Below are 20467 nucleotides of genomic sequence, written 5' to 3' on the forward strand. Positions count from 1 at the left end.
CATAGTGGGGCAGTGCGCTGGGGAAAGTCTCTTCAGAATTAAGGAAAACAGAGACAGCAGCCACTAAGGGACCGAAAGAGCGGACACGCCTACCCGAGTCCCGCCCTCAGGCCTTGCTCACTCTAAGCTCTTAGGCCACTCCTCTTCCTCCTCTTGCGCAGGCGCAGATGCTGCGGTCACCAGCGCGTCGGGCGCGCCGCTAATTCGTCCCTAGCCACACGTAGGTATCAGCCCCAGAAATTCTAAACATCCGTGCAAATTTCTCGTGAGCTCTGCGGCTCGAACTCACGGCTGCCCTCGGCTGACACTGAATTGGGCGCGTGGTCCTGGTGCCGTGGCGAATCAGCGGCGCGCAAGAGGGAGCATGTGGCTTTGGCTCTGAAGCATTCTGGCTGGAGGAACCCTGTAGGAGTTGTTGGTCCAGTCGGGTCTGCTGTGGTGACGGCCTTGCAGGAGGGCCAGTTTCTGTGCGAGCCGAGGGCCTCGTGTTTAGGGGGCTGAGTGCTCACCTGGAGCTGCAGACGCTGGGGTTGCAGTTACTGCAACCTGACGAGCCACTCACTCAGCAAGTTTGACGGAGGAGACAGCCACAGTGCACCGGCACAGTCCGGGACTGAAGCTCTGTCAGATCATCGGACAGGCGGGAAACCCGGGGAAGGACAGGATAGCGTGAGTGAAATTGTGAGGGAAGCACTTGGAAGCGCAGAAGAGGGATGGTGGGGTTTCTGAGATTTGGAGCCAACTCTCCTTGTTTCCTTCCTTAGCTTCGTGGGTGCCATGGGAAGAATTCTTGACACTCTAACATACTTTTGTCGGATCCTCAGCCCTGCCCTGCAGGATGGACCCAGCACTGCCTGCTGTCCGGCTCACCGTCCAGGAAGCCATTCACACCCTTTCATCCTCAGAGGATGCTGGCCATATCCTTTCCACCCTGGGGACTCTGAAGGGATACCTTCGTGGAACCCAGAATCCAGTTCTTCCTGAGGAGAAGGAAGAGTTTACCACTGTTCACTTCTCAGCCGTCCTCAGATGTCTAGTCAGCAAGCTGAGCCCAGGTTGGCTGGAGCTATCCCCTGATGGCCAGCTGGAGCAGCTTTGGGAGAGCTTCTTTCTGGATGGCCCTCCAGACCAAGCCTTTCTGGTGCTGATGGAAGCCATTGAGAGCACTGCTGGGTGAGCAGTTTGTAAGCAACAGGGTTCTTAAGTTCTGAGACGGATCTCAGCTCCTTAAAACTGAGTGCAGCTGTGCCCAGCTCTGCATCTTAGCCAGGCCTTACTCCTTCTTGTTGAAGGCTGGGAGGAGGAACAGGGCCCACATTGCAGGTAGCAGGAGCAGATCAGTGTGCTGCTCAGAGAGTCTGCACTGTCCCCAGCTGATGGCCTAAAGGTAGCTGGTCACTTGCCGTCCTCTACTAGGCTCATCCTTTATTCTGTGGCACTTTTAGGATCATAAGGACACTTCAGATTTTAAATGTCTATCTACCACATTGCTGCCGTGGACTCCCTAGTATCCAGGTTCCGCATCTGATCACGTGGTAGTCCTTGGAACCATCTATGGCTTTGAGAAGCTGGGGTTTTATAAACTGCTGTGGTATGGGGCTAGAGAGGTGGCTCAGTGCTTAAGAGCACTGACTGCTTTTCCAGAGGACCTGGGTTCAGTTCCCAGCACCCACATGGCTGCTCCAGTTCCAGAGGATCTGACATCCTGTTCTGAATCCATAGGCTCTGCATGCATAGGCAAAACACCCACATAAATAAAATATCAAAACAGGGGAAGGAGTGGTGTTTAATCTGTGCAGGGTCTGGGACATCCTACGTGTAACTGGCTATTCAGCAGGGGAACTGAATGTTTTTCAACTGATGAGCAAATGTAAATGCTTATGAAGTTGTTGGGACTAATTCTTTTTTGTGTGTTTTGTTTTGGTTTTTGATCTTCTTGAAGCAAGATCTCTCTCCTTGGCCTCATGAAGGCTGGACGCCCCAGGGGGTGGGAATTGTAGGGTGGGGAGGTGGGAGTGGGGGGGCTAGGTAGGGGTACATCCGCAGAGAAGCAGGAGGAGGGGTGAGGGGATAGGGGGTTCCTGGGTGGGTGGGGGATGGGGTAAGGGGACAACATGAAATGTAAATAAAACATCCAATTAAAAAAAAATCGCTCTGTGATGTAACTCTGGCTGTCCTGGCCTTGAACTCACAGAATGCCAAAATTAAAGGCGTGCACCACCACGCCCGGCTTCTTGTTTTTTTGAAATGAGGTCTCTTATCTGTTGGGAAGTTGTCAGTTAGGCTAGGCTGTCTGGCCACGGAGTTTCAGACAATCACTCGTCTCTGTATCCCCAGGGTTGGGACTTCTGGCTCTTGTCACTCACCTGGCTTTCTTTTTTTTTAATTGATGGGGGTCAAGGGAGTTGAGACAGGGTCTCACTATATACCCCTTACTGTCCCTGTAACTCACTGAATAGACTTTTAACTCACAGACACTCTCCTGCTTCTGCCTCTTATATGCTGGGATTAAGCTGTGTGCCACTGTGCCTGTCTCACCTGGCATTGTTGTTGTTTGAGATGGGGTTTCTCTGTGTGGGCCTTACTGTCCTGGAACTTGCTCTGTAGATCAGGCTGTCCTTGAACTCCAGATCCACCAGCCTCTGCTTTCTGAGTGCTGGGCATGTGCCACCACTGCCCAGCTCACCTGGGTTTTTAATGTGGGTTTTGGGAATCAAGCTTATGTTCCTGCTTGAAAGGCTTGTTCAGGGTTAGGGAACCAACTGAGCCATTTCCTTAGCTCTGGAACTGATTCTTCATGGCCAGAAAAGAACATGGGGTGGGGCGGGGCGGGGTGGGGTGACTAAGGGCTCTGCCCAATACACTTGCTATTCTTTAGCCCTAGCTTCCGTCTGATGAAGATGGCTCGGCTGCTGGACACATTTCTGAGCACAGGCAGAGTGGCTGCTCTAATGGAGGAGCAGTGTCGGCCGCAGACAAAGCCCAGCTTCCCCCTGTTCCAGGAGACGCTGCTCAGCAAGGTCGTGGGCTTACCTGATCTCCTGGGCAACTGTCTCCAGCGGGACAACCTGACCCAGTTCTTCCCCCAGAACTACTTCCCTCTGCTTGGCCAGGAGGTTGTGCAGGCGCTAAAAACAGTTGTAAACTTTCTCCAAGGTGAGCACCCTGCCCCAACATCTCTCTCGGCCTTTATCTTCTCCCTCCTCTTCTCAAAGCCTGCGGGGCCTTAAGAGTCAGGAATGTGCTGTCAGCTAGGTAAGAGGCTGTCCTGTTTCAGACCCTCTTGTATCACCTGACAGAGTTTCATCTCTCCTTTGGGTTTTGATCTTGGGGAATTGGCTCTGACCCTCGGTTCCTTTGGTTCTTAGCTGGGTGTTAACGCCTGCTTTTCCTACCCAGTTACTTGTATTTCTGAGATGCTGTCCTAGTTTGCTGAGGCCTACTTTTGTGCTTACAAGAGCCTGTTCATCTGTGTGTCTTTGGTGGTTTTGAGTGCTGACCATTCTTGGCTCTGAGGGCAGATGCTTTTCACATGTGTGTTTGGCACTGTGGTAACTTCTGTCATTCACAGGGCTCTAGAGACCACCCATGGGTGTCCAAGGTTAGCTCTGCCTTCTCTGGGACATTTCAACTGGCTCTCCCTGGTACATATTCCCAAGAGTGGGAATTGGGGAAGGGCCATCATGATTCCTGGGTTGTCAGACACAGGCCAGTGAGACTGACTGACGAGCCTGTGCCTCTTCCTGAAGTGTCTGCACCTTCCTTTTTGTGCCTGTCACATGCACACTCTGGTCTGATCCGTACGCCAGCCTATCAGGAGCTACTCTGGCTGCCTTCTCTCAGTCTGCTCCTAGCTAAGTTTTCACTTCAGCTTGCTTCCACGGGCTCAGCCCAGCACCCTAAGGGCTCCTGTGTCCTTCTACCCATGTGACCTCAGATGAAACTGGTCCTCTGGTGTTTCGGCATGGTCTCAACCTGGCCCAAGCCTCTGTCTTTCCTAGATTCTTAAAGCAGCTACTATCAAGTCTGTTTTGGTCTGTCTTGTTCTTTGTTTTTGTTTTTTGTTTTTTCGAGACAGGGTTTCTCTGTGTAGCCCTGGCTGTCTTGGAACTCACTCTGTAAGACCAGGCTGGCCTCGAACTCAGAAATCCACCTGCCTCTGCCTCCCAAGTGCTGGGATTAAAGGCGTGCACCACCACTGCCCGGCCTGTCTTGTTCTTGAGACAGACAGGGTCTCACTCTCTTCTTAGTGGCATTTAGGTCCTGTCCTTGAAACCTCTTAGGTTCCCATCCTTCTGTCATATCAGGCTCCATGTCTGTTTTCTGGAAGGTACCATCGTCTCAGCACTACTAGACGGAGGCTGCTACCCCATCTCCTCTTTGTTCTTGACCTTCTCATGGCTCCTTCCTTACCAAGGAGGGAGACTTGCAGGCAGCGGCTGCAGTGGTTGCTGTAGCCTGCCCAGAGCCCAGTTCTACGTCAGTAGTCGGCTCCTGGGCCAAGATTGTCATTGAGATGATGTGTGATGATGTTGTTTTGTTTTGATTTGATTTGTTTCTGAGATGGGGTTTCTCTGTATAGCCCTCTCTGTCCTAGACCAGGCTGGCAATGAACTCAGAGATCTACCTGTCCCTGTCAACCCAGCTCTGGGACTAAAGGCATGTGCCACCAGCGCTCAACTTGTATGTGTTGTGTGTGATACTTTTAAAGTACATTATTACTGCATTTTCAAGTTAAAAACAGCTCTGTCTAGATTTCCCCTCGTGTTAGATTGATGAGCACATCTGTCCCAAGGAGTTGTTGCAGCTGACTAAGCATAAGGTCACCATGCGTGGTCAGATATCCTCAGCATTTTTCCTGCCGACCTATTTTGCAGTCTTATCTTGCTTTCTGTTTCAGGTGGCCTAGACTGCTCTGTCTCCTTCCTGTCTCGAGTTCTCGGGAAGGTCTGCATCCAGGGACGAAAGAGTGAGTAGTCCCTGACACTTCCCCACCCTTAGAGGAGGGTGAGAATCACTGTATGTCCCATACAGTGGCATGTAAGTCAACTCTTGCCTTCAGTGGGATTCCTTCACTTGGGCCTGACCCTGGGTCTGCTGATATTGTCTCTGGGCTTGCCCATGTCTATGAACCTGTGGGGCTGTGGGCACTGGGCGCCCCTGTTGGGCCCGCACTGAGGTGGCTCCTGAAGCCCAGGGTCTCTGTGTCCCCTCAGGAGAGATCCTGGGTGTGCTGGTGCCCCAGCTGACAGTGCTCACCCAGGACAGCTGTCTGTGGCAGCGGGTGTGCTGGCGTCTGGTAGAGCAAGTGCCTGACCGGGCAGTGGAAGCTGTGCTGACAGGACTTGTGGAGGCTGCTCCCAGGTAAGCAGTGGGGTTGCAGGGTAGATTCTGTCATTGCTGCTGTTCCCTCAGCTGCTCTCCTGGGTGCCATATTAGAGGGCATGCTCTGTGCCGTTGGGCCAGCCCACCCTCTCACCTTTTCAGGCTTGCCATTAGTTGTGTGCCCACCACCCACCTTGTTGGGTTGGTCCTCTCAGCTCTGATGTGGGGGGTCCAGGCTTCTTCCTATGGAGGTTCACATTCATTCTGGGAAGGGGAAAGATTAAGGACCAACTCAGGTTGTAGAAGGGCTAGCCTAGACTTTCAGAGTGAGCAGGTTGCAGGGCACAGGGCACCATACTGTTTGTTTTTCCTTGTCTTTTAAGGCTGACTTGTGACTCAGGTCCCTTCTACCCCTGCCTCACAGGCCTGAAGTCCTGTCACGACTGCTGGGGAACCTGGTGGTGAAGAATAAGAAAGCGCAGTTTGTGATGACCCGGAAGCTTCTGTTCCTGCAGTACCAGCACACGGTGAGAATGCCAGGACAGGGTGGGGTCTGCGCGCCTTCCAAGTCACAGGAAGGATTGTTGTTAAAAATGGGGAAAGAGCCGGGCGGTGGTGGCACACACTTTTAATCCCAGCACTTGGGAGACAGAGGCAGGCGGATTTCCGAATTCGAGGCCAGCCTGGTCTACAGAGTGAGTTCCAGGACAGCCAGGGCTACACAGAGAAACCCTGTCTCGAAAAAACAAAAAAACAAAAACAAAAGCAAAAAACAAAAACAAAAAAAAAAAAGGGAAAAGGGGCCCAGCTTGGTGGCACATGCCTTTAATGTCTTGGTGTTGACACCAGGAGGCAGGCAGACAGGAGTTATGTCTTAGAGGGAGCCTGGTTCTGAGAGGAATTGAGAGGGTGGGCCAGAGGCCTCTGGGAACCGGAATACCAGAGAGCTAGCTGTCTGTCTGTCTAGATGGGCCTGAGCTGGTAGTGGGTCCCCTGGTGTACAGAGAGCAAAAGGACAGTAGGTAAGGCCAGGCTGTTGGGTGGATAAGTGGAGAATCTGAGGAGAGATGGGCTCTCTCTGGGTCCTGTGTAAAGGACAAAGATGATGTCAGGAGACAGGGTGAAACTGAAGTAAGTCCTCCCTACTGCATGCAGGGACATCTGGGCAGGAGCCCCGGAGAGTCCTCCCAGTAGCCTGAGCTGGTGGCTGGTCCAGCAGCAGTGTGCAGGTGCAGGGATGGAGTCACTTTAATAATGTGGCCGTCCTTCAAGAGGGCAGGTGGGCAGTGCCGAGATGTAAACAAAGGCAGAGATGATCCCCACAGACCTCGATGAAAGAGCAGCCAATCCGTGTATTCCTGAGTCCAATACTGTGTTCCCAGCTGTCAGGTCATAAGCCAGTCAGTGGGATAATGCCACAAACCATGAACTTCAGATGCCAGAATAGACTCTGTGCAGTCATCCTTGGATGACAGGGCTGAGGAGATAGAGGTAGTTGTGAAGGAGGGTATCTTCTGGGATTAGGGAGATAGCTTAGCTCACATAGTTCTTGACATACAATCAAGGGGACTGAGGTTAAGCACCTCCAGGATCTGCATAAAAAATGGGCATGGTGGCACATGCCCATCATCCTAGGGCTGGAGGGGCAGAGACAGATGCTCAGTGGCTAGGCAGCCCAGCTAAGCTGCTGAGTCCCAGGTCCCACTGAGACCCTATTGCCAAGCCAGGAATGGTGGTATACACTGTTAATCCCAGCACTCGGGAGACAGAAACAGGTGGATCTCTATACGTTCAAGGAGAGCCTGTTATATATCTCTATACGTTGTATATCTCTATACGTTCAAGGAGAGGGACACCATGGCCAAGGCAACTTTATAAAAGTCAGTGTTGTTTCATACAGGCTGATGGTTTCAGAGGGTTAATTAGAGTTTCTGACGGCAGAGCTAAGACAGGGTGCAGAACTGCTGAGAGCTTGTATCTTGAGAATGGGAGCAAAGAGAGGGAGAGGGATACTGCGAATGGCGTCTTTAGAGACCTCAAAGCCAGTCCCTTAGTGAGACACTCCTTTCAACAAGGCCACATGCTTCCCAAACAGTTATACCAACTGGGGACCAAATATTAAAATATATGAGCCTATTGGGGCCATTCCCGTTCATCAGTGAGCTTAGGAGGCAGAGGCAGGTAGATCTCAAAGTTCCAGGCCAGCCTGGTCTACAGAGTGAGTTGTAGGACAGCCAGGGCTACATAAGAGAGAGAGAAAACTTGTCTCAAAAAACCAAGTTGGATGGTTCCTAAGGTATGACACCTGGTTTCCACATACATGTAAGCACGCACATGTCCATGTGACTGCAACATAACAACCTACATACTTCATACATAGACTTCCACAGTGTGCACACATGTGCACATACACATACAAAGAGAAGAGCTAAGAGCTTACCATACACTTGGATCAAGGAGCTTAAGCCAGGAAATGCATGGTCACCTGGGGATCTGCTATGACAGTGTTCCGTGTGAGAGCAGGAGGGGTGACAGGGAGATTCGCCACCTCAGTCATGGACTAAGGAAGGTAAAGGAAGCAGGAATGAGTGAAGGAGGGACACGGTGGCTTGTGCCGCTCATTCTAGCAGGAAAGCGGTGGAGGCAGAATTGCCATGTTTGATGCTGGCATGCCCGACATAGTGAGAACCTGTCTTAAAAACCTGCAAAGAGGAGAGATGGCTCAGTGGTTAAGAGTACTGACTGTTCATGTGGAGAACCCTGGCTTAGTTCCTAGTACCCACCTAGGGAAGCTTACAGACGTTTGGACCTCCAGCTCTGTGGGATTGATACACTCTTCTGGACTCTGTGCACCCGTACACACTCATATGTACACACAAGAAGACTCTAGGTTCAGAAGCCTTACCAAAAGACCGGTGTCCAGGATTGTAATGGGGAGCACAGCATACTGATAATGCAGCTGGGCAGAGAAACCCAGCACTGAGGGTGTCCTCTACCCTGAGAGCCACAGGGTCTGAAATCTGACAGGTAACCCACTGGAGTTCAAAGTTTGGTTGAAATGGACAGTATAAACGTTATCAGCTGGAGCTGGCGGGGCTGAGGGGGAAGTGGGAGCTGCTCTTTGGTCTGTGGGAGGCTGGAGCTTGGCAGCCATTCCATCCCATTCCTCTTGGGAGCAGTCTGCCTGGTAGACAGGACTCCGCTTTTGTTGTAGACACCCATGGTGCAGAGCCTGCTGGGGTACTTGGCTCTAGACAGTCAGCGGCGGCCACTCCTCATACAGGTAAGCACCACATGCCCCTCCAAGCCTGTGGTATTCTGGGGAGAAGGGCAGTCGAGGGACTGTCTTCTGATGGGGAGGACAGGTGTCTGGTTTCACTTACACCTGAGACTCGGATGGCTGTGGTGTAGCTGCTGCTTGAGCAGGCTGAGGCTCTGCTGTTTGCCAGATTCTTAAGGAGCTGCTAGAGACCTGGGGCAGCAGCAGTGCCGTCCGCCACGCACCCCTGGAGCAGCAGTGTTACATCAGCAAGGCCATCCTTGTCTGCCTGGCACACCTCGGGGAGCGAGAGCTGCAGGAGATCCGGGATGGTAAGTAGGCTGTGGTGTGGGCACACCCTACCCCCTAACACTTTGAGGGGCCCTTCAGGATTCATGTCTGGTGCTTTAAGAATTGCTGGCCAGCATGATGGCAGGTGTGAAGTGCCGCCTGGACAGCAGCCTGCCCCCTGTGCGTCGCTTGGGCATGATTGTGGCCGAGGTCATCAGCTCCAGGATCCACCCTGAGGGGCCTCCCCTGAAATTCCAAGTGAGCAGGCTGTCTTCTCTATGTCATCTTGGTGACAGGGCCCTGGGGTACCCTTGCTGACACAGCAGCACATCTAAGACCTCACCTTTCTGGGATCTAGGATTGAGGAGTATCCTGTGCTAGCCTTGTGAAGGGCCAAGGGTTCATGCATGGGGCAGTTCTAACTAACTCCAGCTCTTAGTGAGTGGGGGTGGGAATGGGCTTATGTGTGTTCAGGGCCAAATCTGTGAGAATGTGGTGTGTTCCTGGCTTGGTTGGACAGGAGAGGAGACATTGCCTTGGGATTGGTCTGCTGGACCTGGGTATTCTGAGTCCAGGAGACAGTATGGCTGCTCTGGGCTGGCAGTGTGTGGGTCATGTCAGCTTCTACTGCCCACGAATTGTCATGTGTACTGCCAGTTTGAGTGGTACAGGCCTTGACTGCGTTGGGCCCTGCATGGCTTTGCCGCAAACCTGTAGATGTAGCCTCTGCTGAGTCCTCTCCTTGGGTGTGTCAGCACTCAGGGGTCTCAGTCCTGAAGGGGGATGTGGCTTTTAGGCTCAGCACACCTAGCACCATGCTTAGCTTGAGGAGGGCATTCAGAAGTCTCTTCAGAAAAAGTGGTTGGCCAGGCTGTGAAATGAGGTCAGGTGGTATGAGGGGAGGGTTAGCTTGGACTGCCTGTCAGTGAGGGGGTGGCATGGGAAGCCTGTGGGCATCACTGACTCCAGTGTATCTGCAACAGTACGAAGATGATGAGATGAGCCGTGAGTTGCTGGCCTTGGCTGCCGCGGGGCCTGTGGACGACTGCTCCTCAGAGCCACGGTGAGGGCCTCTCTGTTCCCAGCCCCCATCCTGAGTCCTTCCGACAAAAGTTAGGGGGCCTTGTCTGGGCAGATAATACAAGCATCTCTGGGAAATGAGGCTATCTTGAGTGACCCTGTTGCTGCTTGTTTGCTAGAGTTCCATCCCCAGCTCCTATTGCCACAGAGCCTCCTGTAGAGACACTAGAAAAGACCATGGAGAGTGATGTCCCCCCAGCTCAGCCGCAGGGCTCTGACTCGGAGCTGGACAGGTAGGGTGGGGCTACTTGGTCTCTGTGGGCCCAAAGATTGGCTGAGGGTGGCTTTCTGGTCCCATGTTGGGGCGGGCTGACAACTTGCAGGAAGGTGCTGATCTCAGTCCTCTCCTCACCTTCCTGCCAGTCTGGAGGAAGCCTGGGCGGCGCCATGGTGCCCCCTTCCCATGTAGCCATCCCCCACAGCTGTCAGGCTCCTGGCAGGGAATTTAGTATCCTCAGGCCTCAGCCTTGAGGAAGCAAACACAGTCCTGAGCCCTGACTGGAATGGACAGATCCAGTGTCTGTTTGTCTTACCACAGTGACGATGAGTTCATCCCCTATGACATGTCAGGGGACAAAGAGCTGAAGAGCAGCAAGGAGCCCGTGTATATCCGAGACTGCATGGAAGGTGGGCGTCATTGAGCTCGGGTTGTTCTGCTTACCCTACAGTAGCTTGTTCTGAGGGGAACCTGGGCTTGGCCCCACTTCACCTTAGCCTAGAGCTACTGCCAGGCCTCATTTTGACACTCTGGGCATACTGGAGTCAGCGCTGAGATTTTCTGAGGCTTGTCTGGGTTCTGTGCAGCCTTGACTACATCTGAGGACATGGAACGCTGGGAGGCGGCCCTGAAGGTGCTCGAGGGCCTGGTTTATAGGAGCCCCGCGGCCACTCGGGAGGTGAGCAGTAAGAGGATATGTCAGTTCTCCTTGTGGCATCTTACAGATCTTAGAGGGTGGCCCTGTATTGCTGGCTGGGCATTTGGGGTTGAAGGCGTCCTGGCTCCTATCCCTGTGCAGGTGGGTGTGGAGCTGGCCAAGGTGCTACTGCACCTGGAAGAGAAGACCTGTGTAGCAGAGTTTGAGCAGCTGCGCCAGAGCGCTCTGGTGGCTGTTACAGTCACAGACCCGGAGCAGGTATGTCCTAGCATGGTGACCCTAGCCAGACCAGGAGCATCAGAAACCCTAGTGGCTCTGTTTTGGGCCCCGACTGGGCCCTTGGGTAGTCTTAGAGCTTTAGCACAGTGGCTTCTCCTTTGTCTACCCAGGTAGCCAAGTATCTGACCTCACAGTTCTATGGCCTGAACTATAGCCTCCGGCAGCGCATGGACATCCTAGATGTAAGTGACCCAGACCCCTGGTCCTGTCAGGCCCAGGCTGCACTAAGTTGGAAGGTTGATCTGCATGGACTGTAGCCAAAGGTCACCCCACACTTTCTTCTGAAAGCACTTCTGTCTACTGACCACAGGTCACCAGTATGAGGCTGAGAGCTGGTGGCAGAGTATTGTCTTTTGTTTGTGTGGCTTTAAAATAGGTTTGTGTGTGTGTGTTCTTACCTTGTTGGCCCCGTTTGTGTGGTTTGTATTCATATGCATGTGCCTGTGTCTGTGAGTATGCACATGCTGTGTGCAGTGCTGTGGAGGTCAGAAGAGGGTGAGGGATTCCTTGGAGTTGAAATTACAGGTGGTGGAGAGCCATCCAACATTGGTGGTGGGAACTGAACTCTAGTCCTCTACAAGGACACTTGGCATCCTTAACCACTAAATCTTAACCAGCTCTGATGTATATTTTAGATAACACTTGTATTGGTATACAAGATGAAATTTATCATTATAGGATAAACCAAATGTTCTTCCTATGGCTGCAGAGCTTTTGTGGATACTTGGATACTAACCCACTTTTTGAAGAGCATTCTTCCTCAGAGATACATAGTCTGAGTCTTTTTTTTTCAACATTTCGGTTATTATTTTATGTGTATGAGTGTTTTGTCTACATGTATGTTAGTGTAATATGCATGTGAGCTGCCTGTGGAAACCAGAAAAGGTGTGGGTGTTGGGAAGCAAACCTGAGTCCTCAGCCAGGAAAGTGAGTATTCCAAACCTCTCGGCATCTCTCCAGTCCCTGCTATCTGCATCTTCTTTCTCTAGGTCCTTGTTCTGGCTGCCCAGGCACTGTCTCGGCCAAGGGGCTTCCAGAGACTTTCCCAGCACAGGTCCCCTGCTTCTGGCACCTTGTGTTCACCAGCACCAGCCATTTCTCAGCCTGGCAATGCTGTGGCTCCTGACTGGCAGACGGTTGTGGAGGAGCGGATCAGAAGCAAGACCCGGAGGTTCTCCAAGGTAGCAGGACTCTGTTCAGGTCCTATGTTGTCATGACCTCCAACCATAAGATAATTTCATTGCTACTTCCTAACTGTTAGTGTGCTACTGTTATGAGTTGTAATGTAAATATCTGATATGCAGGGTATCTATCTGATCTGCAACCTGAAAGGGCTTGTGACCCACAGGTTGAGATCTGATGCAGCTCTAAGTGTTGGCTGACTGAAGGGAACCCAGTCATAGGCAGGGTCAGCTCCAGTGTTGGTGCTCCTTCTTGCAAAAGTTTATGTACAAACTGAAGCGTGTCAGACCAACATGATTTTAAAACATGGAAATGGGCCAGAGAGATGGCTCAGTGGTTAAGAGCACTGACTGCCCTTTCAGAGGTCCTGAGTTCAATTCCCGGCAACCACATGGTGGCTCACAACCATCTGTAATGGGATCCGATGCTCTCTTCTGGTGTGTCTGAGGACAGCTACAATGTACTCATATACATAAAATATTTTTTTTAAAAAACAAAACATAGAAGTGAAGATTCAGGTCTCAGGAGTGCCACATCAGAAACAAAAAAAAATTACCCTGGGACTGTGGTGTCTGGAGATACTTTGAGTGCAGTTCGTGGCTGCTGAAGACCAGGCTATTTGGTTTGCCACAAGGCACAGGTCATCCCGTGTTGAGGACTATCTAGCTCTGCATGGTTGATGTGCACGGTTGGAATTCTTTGCTGTCAGACCACAGTAGCCTGAGACTAAGTGCCCTCTCCACAGGGTCCTGACCCAGGGAGGCCAGGGCAAGCCCAAGGAGCTGTACAACTCCATTAGGTGGTGCATTGAACCTTGACTAATGCTGTGTGTTTGACAGGGCTGTCCTCGGAGGGAGCTGTCAGGTGTCCCCAATGAATTCAACTCTGTGGCTGGTTACTTCTTCTTCCCCCTCCTTCAGCATTTTGACAGGTGAAGTTTCTGGAACTTTAGACATACTCCTGTGAACAGTAGTTGTGACACAGTAGGGTATAAGTGTGGGCTTGAATTATTTTATAAGCTTGAGTTAAATGGCATGGAATATTCTGGAAGGTCCCTTTGCTGTTGAGTTCTGTGGTGAGGACATTATCATTACTGTGTTCTTTGATCTTGGATTTATGAAGATGCTGTCATGCTGCTGGCCTACTGCTCACCCATTGGCTACCTCCTCCCATCTCTGCAGCTGAGTTTCGTCCCATGCTCAGCCTGTGAGATTCCAGTGACAACCTAGAGTGTGATCGTGACTCAGGGCCTGGCTTGTGCCTGGCAGCACGCGGTGTGCTGAGGCATTTGGAAATGCCTCCCCCTTATGGCTTGTCCTTTGCCACACTGCCCCAGGGTGTGAAGGTGGGAGGACCACTATGTGAGCTTTTAAGGGTTTGAGCTTCTGTCGTAGCACTCATTCTGGGCTCTTATCAGCCAAACATTAGGTGTTGGGGCTGCCCCACTCACTCGGCTCTATGTTGTAGGCCTCTGGTGACCTTTGACCTTTTAGGAGATGATCAGTTGGTACTTGGAAGACTGACCCACACCTTAGCATCCCTGATGTACCTGGCTGTTAACACCACAGTGAGTTGGGACTGGGAACTGAAAGCCCTGCTACATAGTTCCACAGCAGTGCAGCTGTAGCGCTGTGTGGCTTGTCCATCCACACCTGTGGGTAGTACAGGATGGTCAAGGTCATAACATGAGCACTGGACCCTCAGAATACACCTTCCCCTGCCTTTGTCCCTAGGGGCAGTCTGCAAAGCTCCATGAAGCATTGCATGTGCCCCCATGCAGAGGCGCACCCTGACTCAGTGGGATCCTGTCTTTGGTGTACGTGCTGGAAATGCACACAGCAACCCCTCCCCAGCTGTCCCTGTGCTGACTTCTAGGTGGCTGTGCCTATGGGGAAAGCCCTGCTGGAGTTTGTATGGGCCCTTCGCTTCCACGTTGACATGTGAGTAGCCCATGGGGCTAAGGGCAGCATAGAGTCTCCAAGGCAGCATGCCTGATATTTCCTAACAAGTAGTCAGTCATGTCTGAGGGGGCTGTGTTGCAGTGGGCCTGCTGGACCCGGTACATGTGGGAGGTCCTTCTGGTAGGTTAGTTGGGGCTCCACAGAGCTAGACCTCACCTTTCCCTACCCTCTTGATTGGTAGTTACGTGCGCCGGGGCTTGCTGTCTGCTGTGTCCTCTGTCCTCCTCAGTGTACCCACAGAGCGGCTGCTGGGGGACCTGCCAGATGAGCTACTGGAAGCCAGATCCTGGTTGGCAGGTTAGTGTTTGGACCAGAAGACACAAGGTGTGGAGTGGCTGGAGTAGATGGGGCTAGGCCAGCCAGTCTGAGTGGGTCTGTCCTGTGTTGGCTCTGAGAGGCATGATGACATGAGTGTAGGGAACCAGGGGACAATTGTTACTCTGTTTCTTTGGGGCTATTACTTAGGTTTCAAAAAACAACTCAGAAGAGTCCCAAATCCAACGCCAGACACAGTAGCACACACCTTTAATCCCAGCACTTGGGAAGCAGAGACAGATGGAACTTTGTGAGTTCAGGGCTAGCCTGGTCTACATAGTAAGTGCTAGGCCAGCCAGGCGTACATTCTGAGACTTGTTTAAAATCAAATCCAGACAGGTTACATGGAGGTAGCAAATGCTGGAGACTTCCGTCTAGAACCTCTCTGGAGTATTTGCTACCCTTTGTGTTTCAAGTCTCTGCGTATTCTTAAAAGTCAGCTGCAGACTCTCACTCTTCACCCAAAACTGTCCTGGGACCCACTGGGGAGGATATATCCAGAGCTCCAGCTTCCGATAGGCTTTGTGATTAACCCTGATACATGGTCAAACTGTGGCTTCCACAGGACTCCTGGGCAGGCCTGGGCCTATGTGTCTTCTACTGCTTTGCTTTTTCTGATGGTTAGTCACAGGAGGTACCACCCATTATTCCCCAAGTTCCCTGTGCTGTTGGCCATCTTGGGCAAGGCCAGGTTCTTCTCAGGTTCATGTGCTAGGTAGATCCCCCAGGCTGTATTCTCTGACTGCTTTTAACCAGGTCAGTGCTTGGGCTGCTGAACTAAGCACCTGATCTGTCTGACCCTGATCCTCCAGTGGAGCTGGACCTCTGTGGTGGACATCAGAGAGAGGCCTCGGGGTGGCTCCAGGAACAGTGTGGAGGAGCAGACAGGCACTAACTGGCCCTGCCCTGTCACTCACGCGTCCTCTATTTCTCCTTGGCAGATGTGGCCGAGAAGGATGTGGACGAGGACTGTAGGGAGCTGGCAGTAAGGGCTCTGCTGCTTCTGGAGAGGCTCAAAGATAAGCTGTTGTCCAGTTCCTCTCCGTAGCCCTGAGGAGCCTCCATAGGGCCCGAGTGGAGCCTGGGCCATCAGCACTGGCAGAAGGGAAGACCTCTGAGGAGCAGAGTCTACACGCCTGGGCTTTGTGTGGGAGCCAGGTCTGGAGGGGCCAGTTGGTCCCTGTGTGTATGAAGTAGGCTGACCCCTGCTGTTATGTTTTGGCCAGGCTAAGTGTTCAGCTAAAACTACTGGGGGGGTGGGGTGGGCAGTGTCTTGGACACAACAGCCTTTGACAGAATCGGAGCTGGGAGTGTAGGGCCTGAGCCGTGCCTCCTGAGAGCAGAACTTTGGGCTCTATGGCCATGGCCTCACGAGTAAAGACAAGAGACAACTACTCAGTGTTTATGATACTCGGATGGAGACGGAAGGACAGCAGACTAGGGCTAGCCTGCTGGCTCCCCAAGGGCTTTGCAACACTGTGTTGCCGTGAGAATAAACAGGCCGCAGACAACACACAGGCTGCTTCTGTGGTTCTCACTGCCAAGGACTTTAGCTCGTACACAGGTCCTCATGAGAGAAGTTAGCCATTTGAGAGAACCAACTCTGAGAAAATGGACTTTATTTAGAGTCATGGGAATGTGAACAGCTGTGGATAGTGCCTGGCATCCCAGTCCCTGCTTGATGACAAAAGGCACAGTCCTTAGGGCTCAGGCCTGCCCCAGGTGGTCCTTGCTGTGGTCTTAGGGGCACTGGGATCTGCTGGGGACTATCAAGTAGCCAACTCCAGGTGCAGTTAACAGGAACAAGAGTCTCTAGCCACCAAATGTAGCCCATGTCACAAAGTTCTAGAAATTTCTGAGTCTATTGTTGGGAAACCATGGGGGAAATGAAACTACCTCCTTTAAAAGGAAGTAAACCAAACCCCACAGGAACTGCCAAGCACTCGGAGGCAGGAGTGCAGAAGGAACGACTTAAAGACACCTGTCGTCTTCCTTCTAAGAACTACTGGGGCAAATCCAGAACTGCGTACTCCTGGGCTGCAGTGGCTGGACTCCACAGCCCACTGCTCTGCTTACAATGCAGAATTTAAAATCAATAGTAACAAACAAACAAACAAACAAACAGAGCTGCCCTTCCAATGACTAACAACAAGCTGCAAGATGCTGGCCGGTTTGGGCACCTGGGCCATCAGGGGTCATTGTCCACCTCTTCTATCACCTCCTCGTCCACCTCCTTATGGTCCTCCATGCTATTGTGGCGGACCCGCTCAGGCATGATCCGAGACGGAGGGAGGCCCAGGCCCTGGTGCACAGTGTCCACAGTGCGTTGGTCCACGTAGTATGATATGTTGGCCGAAGGAAGTCTTTTCCTCATCTCCTCAAGATACTTATAGGCCTAGATTAGAAGGAACAGTGGTTACTTGAAACCCAATAAATGTGACTACCAGTTACTTCTATAGTTCCATGAAAACAAGGGCACTATGCCATTTCTTTGTAATAAGGTTTCCTAAACATCAGTGCCCTGCTCACTCTCAGGGCCAAGGAAACCATTCTTTGCTCTAGGTAAGAGAAAAACCTTCACTTGGAGAGGCCCTTGGGGTCACTGGTCTGGGGGTCTTCAGTATCTGTAAAGGACTTCTGTGTGGAGACTGTCACATGTTTCAGGTTCTGAGTGGCAACCCTAAACTGAACATGAACAGCAGTCCTTGAGGGAGGGTCCTTACAGCCAGGACACAAAAACCTGGTGTGAGTGCTTAGAGCTGCTTTCTCTCTGGAGTCTGCTTACCATAGATGCTCCTGGACACTTGGCAAAGGAGGGGTGGATCTCTTACCCATTCTGGGGCATGTGCTTGGCTAAACTGAGGTCAGGCTGCTCCTTCCTTCCTTCCTTCCCTCCCTCCCTCCCTCCCTCCCTCCCTCCTTCCTTTTTTCATTCATCTCTCATGTTACATCGTGACTGCAGTCTCTCCATCCCTCCACTCTCCCCCAGACCCACCCCCCCTGCCTTCCCTCAGAAAAGAGCAGGCCTTTCAGGGACATCAATCACATATGGCATCACAAGCTACAATACAGCCAGGCACATACCATCATCACATCACAGCTGGACAAGGCAACCCATCAGGAGGAACAGGGTCCCAGCAAAAGAGTCAGGGAGAGCACCTGCTCCCACTCTTAGAAGCCCCACAAGAACACCAAGCTACTCAGCCATAACATATATGCAGGGTCTGACCTAGGTCCTCAGCTTCTTGTTTCTTTTGGTCAAGTATCTGGTTTAACCTGGTTCACTTGGCCTATAATTGTCTCCTGCTTGAGTAGTCCTTGATCTTAGGCCTACAAACTGGAACCATCAGTGGGTTTCTTTGGGATTTCTTTGGCTTTGCAGAGGTCTTGCTTAGAGAGTGGGGGGCTGGGCCGTTCAGACTCAGCTTAACGTGGGGAAGCCTACTTACACCTCCCTTTACTGCATATACACGTTCATCTGCAAAGTGCACTGCACACAGTGGGGAAGGAAAGAGGACTATGGGGTTTCTAGGGCTTATCCCTAGAAGTGCATATCAATTCAAGATAGGAACACAATACCTATCAGCTTAAAAAACAATTTAAGCCAGGCAGTGGTGGTGCACGCCTTTAATCCCAGCACTTGGGAGGCAGAGGCAGGTGGATTTCTGAGTTCAAGGCTAGCCTGGTCTACAGAGTGAGTTCCAGGACAGACAGGGCTACACAGAGAAACCCTGTCTCGAAAAACAACAACAACAAAAAAAAACCCAAAAATTTAAGTAATGAGTATATATTATTTCTAGCTGCTTCTATTTTTTTTTTAAAGGGGGTTTAACTGTGTGTCCCTGGCTGCCCTGGAACTAATACACTAGGCTGGCCTTGAACTTGTAATCTCCCTGCCTCCGCCTCCTGAGTGCTAGAACTATAGACCTATGCCACCATAACTGGCTAGATCGTAGTATAACAAAACTCTTGGAATGATGTTATTGGATAAATACAATAGGAAGATGACTATCTGTAAGGGCCATAAAGAAGAAACAAGGCTATATTGTGCTGCTTGGCTAGTTCCGATATCAAACCAGAAACCCCAGGGCCGGGACCCAAAGGAACGAGAGCCAAAGGGAAATGCTGCCCAAGGTATAGGCAACACAAGCTGCCTATCTGCTGGTGGGCACATGGCACACAAGGTCAAAGGACAAGCGTAGGACTCAGCCAAGGATGGCAGAAGCTCAAGAGAAGGCTGGAAGGCAGCAGCCACATTAGAGGAAGAAGGAGCACTGTGAGGAAAGGTAAAAAGCTGCTGGGGGCTTGAAGGCACTGGGTCTTGAGACAGCAGGGCCAGTCTGCAAGATTCCAAGTCAGACTCAGGGATCAAATGACCAAGTCTGAGGTGAGAAGTCTGGGTGGGCTCAACATCAGAGTAGTATTTAAGAGAAGGAAAGGCTAAACAGGAAGCAGATTTTGGCTACAACTTCAAGAGATGCTGGAAAGAAAGAGAAAAAGAAGAGAGAAAAAGAGAGGGCGGAATTGAAACAGATCACATCTGATACAGGAAGTGTATTTAGAAAATGAAAAACCAACTCAAACAAAAACCAAGTAGATGATGGGAATGTCTGGAACACCTTACGAAGACAAGTGGGTGACAAGTCTGAGATGCTTAGCATCAGCCACAAAGATGGCACGTCTAGAACATTGGCCACCGTGAACATGTCACAGCCACAGAGAGACATGAGTCCAGAACATGAGCCACTATGAACATGTCATACAGTGAGAGATGACTGGTTTAGTACATCGGACAGCCACGGGGATGGGTAGTGAAAGATGGTCACACAAATGCTGGCACATAGCTAGTCACTTCTACATAGGACATCATGATTATTTATTTATTAGTGAAATGAAAGCTGGCTGGGGATGAAGCTCAGTGAGTAGAGTAGGGTGCCCAGCATGAAGGAAGCACCGGGGTCAGTCTCCAGTGCTGCACACACAGCATGGTGGCCACACCTATAATTTGAGCACTAGGAGAGTAGGAGAGTAGAGGAAGGAGGAGGACCAGTTATAGTTCAAGGCCAGCATGGACGACACGAGACTCTACTTAACAGCATCCTAAAGCCTGGTTAAAAAACACGGCGTTGGTAGACACTCTCAAGGATGAGTAAAGCGAACGTGCTGGTTCGTTTTTTGTCATCTTGGAAGAGAACCTCAATTGAAGAAATGCCCCCATAACATTAATTTGTAGGCAAGTCTGTGGGGCATTTTCTTTTTTATTTTCAAAAATTTATATGTATTTTGTCTGCTTTTATGTATGTGTAGCATGTGTGTGGCCCATACCTGGGGAAGGCAGATGAAAATGTCGGATTCCCTGGAACTGGGGTTACGTATGGATGGCAATGAAGCCATCATGTGGGTTGTGGGAACTGAATGGAGCTCACTGCAGAAGCATCTCTCTCTCTCTCTCTCTCTCTCTCTCTCTCTCTCTCTCTCTCTCTCCCCCCCCTCCTCCTTTCCTCCCTCCTTCCCCCTCTCTTTCTCTTTCCCTCCCTCCCTCCCTCCCTCCAGCCCTGAATTTTCTTGATTAATAATCATTATTAGGGCCCAGCTTACTAGATGGTAGTGTCTCCCCTGGGAAGGTGGTCCTAGGTGGTCTAAGAAAGCAAGCTATAGGGAACAAACCAATAAACAGTGTTCCATCATGGCATCTGTTTGTCCAGGTTCCTGCCCTCACTTCCCCTCAGTGATGGACTGTAACCTAGGAATTGTAAGGTGAAATAAACCCTTTCTGTCCTAAGATGTTTTTGGTCAAGGTGTTTATCAAAGCAATAGAAAGCAAACAAGAACAGTTAGCTTGTCGCCTCAAAGGAACTAGTCAGTGTTTCAACAACCAGGTCTGAGCTTTGGAGCACCAG

The 20467-nt window shown here is 51.3% G+C and overlaps 2 protein-coding genes across 6 annotated transcripts in view; one reads left to right on the forward strand and one right to left on the reverse strand.

Moving 5' to 3' along the window:
* Positions 1-220: 220 nt before the first annotated feature.
* Telo2 (telomere maintenance 2) lies at positions 221-15830 on the forward strand. Of its 2 annotated transcripts, none has more exons than XM_028761020.1 (21): positions 221-669; positions 765-1173; positions 2879-3156; positions 4901-4969; positions 5217-5364; positions 5750-5852; positions 8540-8608; positions 8775-8916; positions 8997-9133; positions 9859-9938; positions 10075-10188; positions 10494-10582; positions 10760-10851; positions 10972-11088; positions 11220-11291; positions 12099-12290; positions 13131-13222; positions 13759-13858; positions 14167-14231; positions 14434-14549; positions 15509-15830. In XM_028761020.1, exons 2-21 carry the CDS (start codon positions 839-841, stop codon positions 15613-15615), a joined length of 2517 nt encoding a protein of 838 aa, XP_028616853.1. In that variant the 5' UTR covers positions 221-669; positions 765-838; the 3' UTR covers positions 15616-15830. The 2 variants fall into 2 exon arrangements, with proteins under 2 accessions (XP_028616853.1, XP_028616852.1); XM_028761019.1 differs by having other exon boundaries at positions 825-1173.
* Positions 15831-16169: 339 nt separating this feature from the next.
* Positions 16170-20467, reverse strand: part of Ift140 (intraflagellar transport 140) — an 89162-nt gene continuing 84864 nt past the window's right edge. For all 4 annotated transcript variants that reach the window (XM_028761015.1, XM_028761018.1, XM_028761016.1 and 1 more), the window contains exon 30: positions 16170-16962. In XM_028761015.1, coding sequence (XP_028616848.1) covers positions 16756-16962 — 207 coding nt within the window. In that variant the 3' untranslated portion in view covers positions 16170-16755. The remainder of the gene's footprint in view (positions 16963-20467) is intronic.

This window comes from Grammomys surdaster, unplaced genomic scaffold, assembly GCF_004785775.1.
Source record: "Grammomys surdaster isolate TR1022 unplaced genomic scaffold, NIH_TR_1.0 126612, whole genome shotgun sequence".
NCBI classification, from domain to species: Eukaryota; Metazoa; Chordata; class Mammalia; order Rodentia; family Muridae; genus Grammomys; species Grammomys surdaster.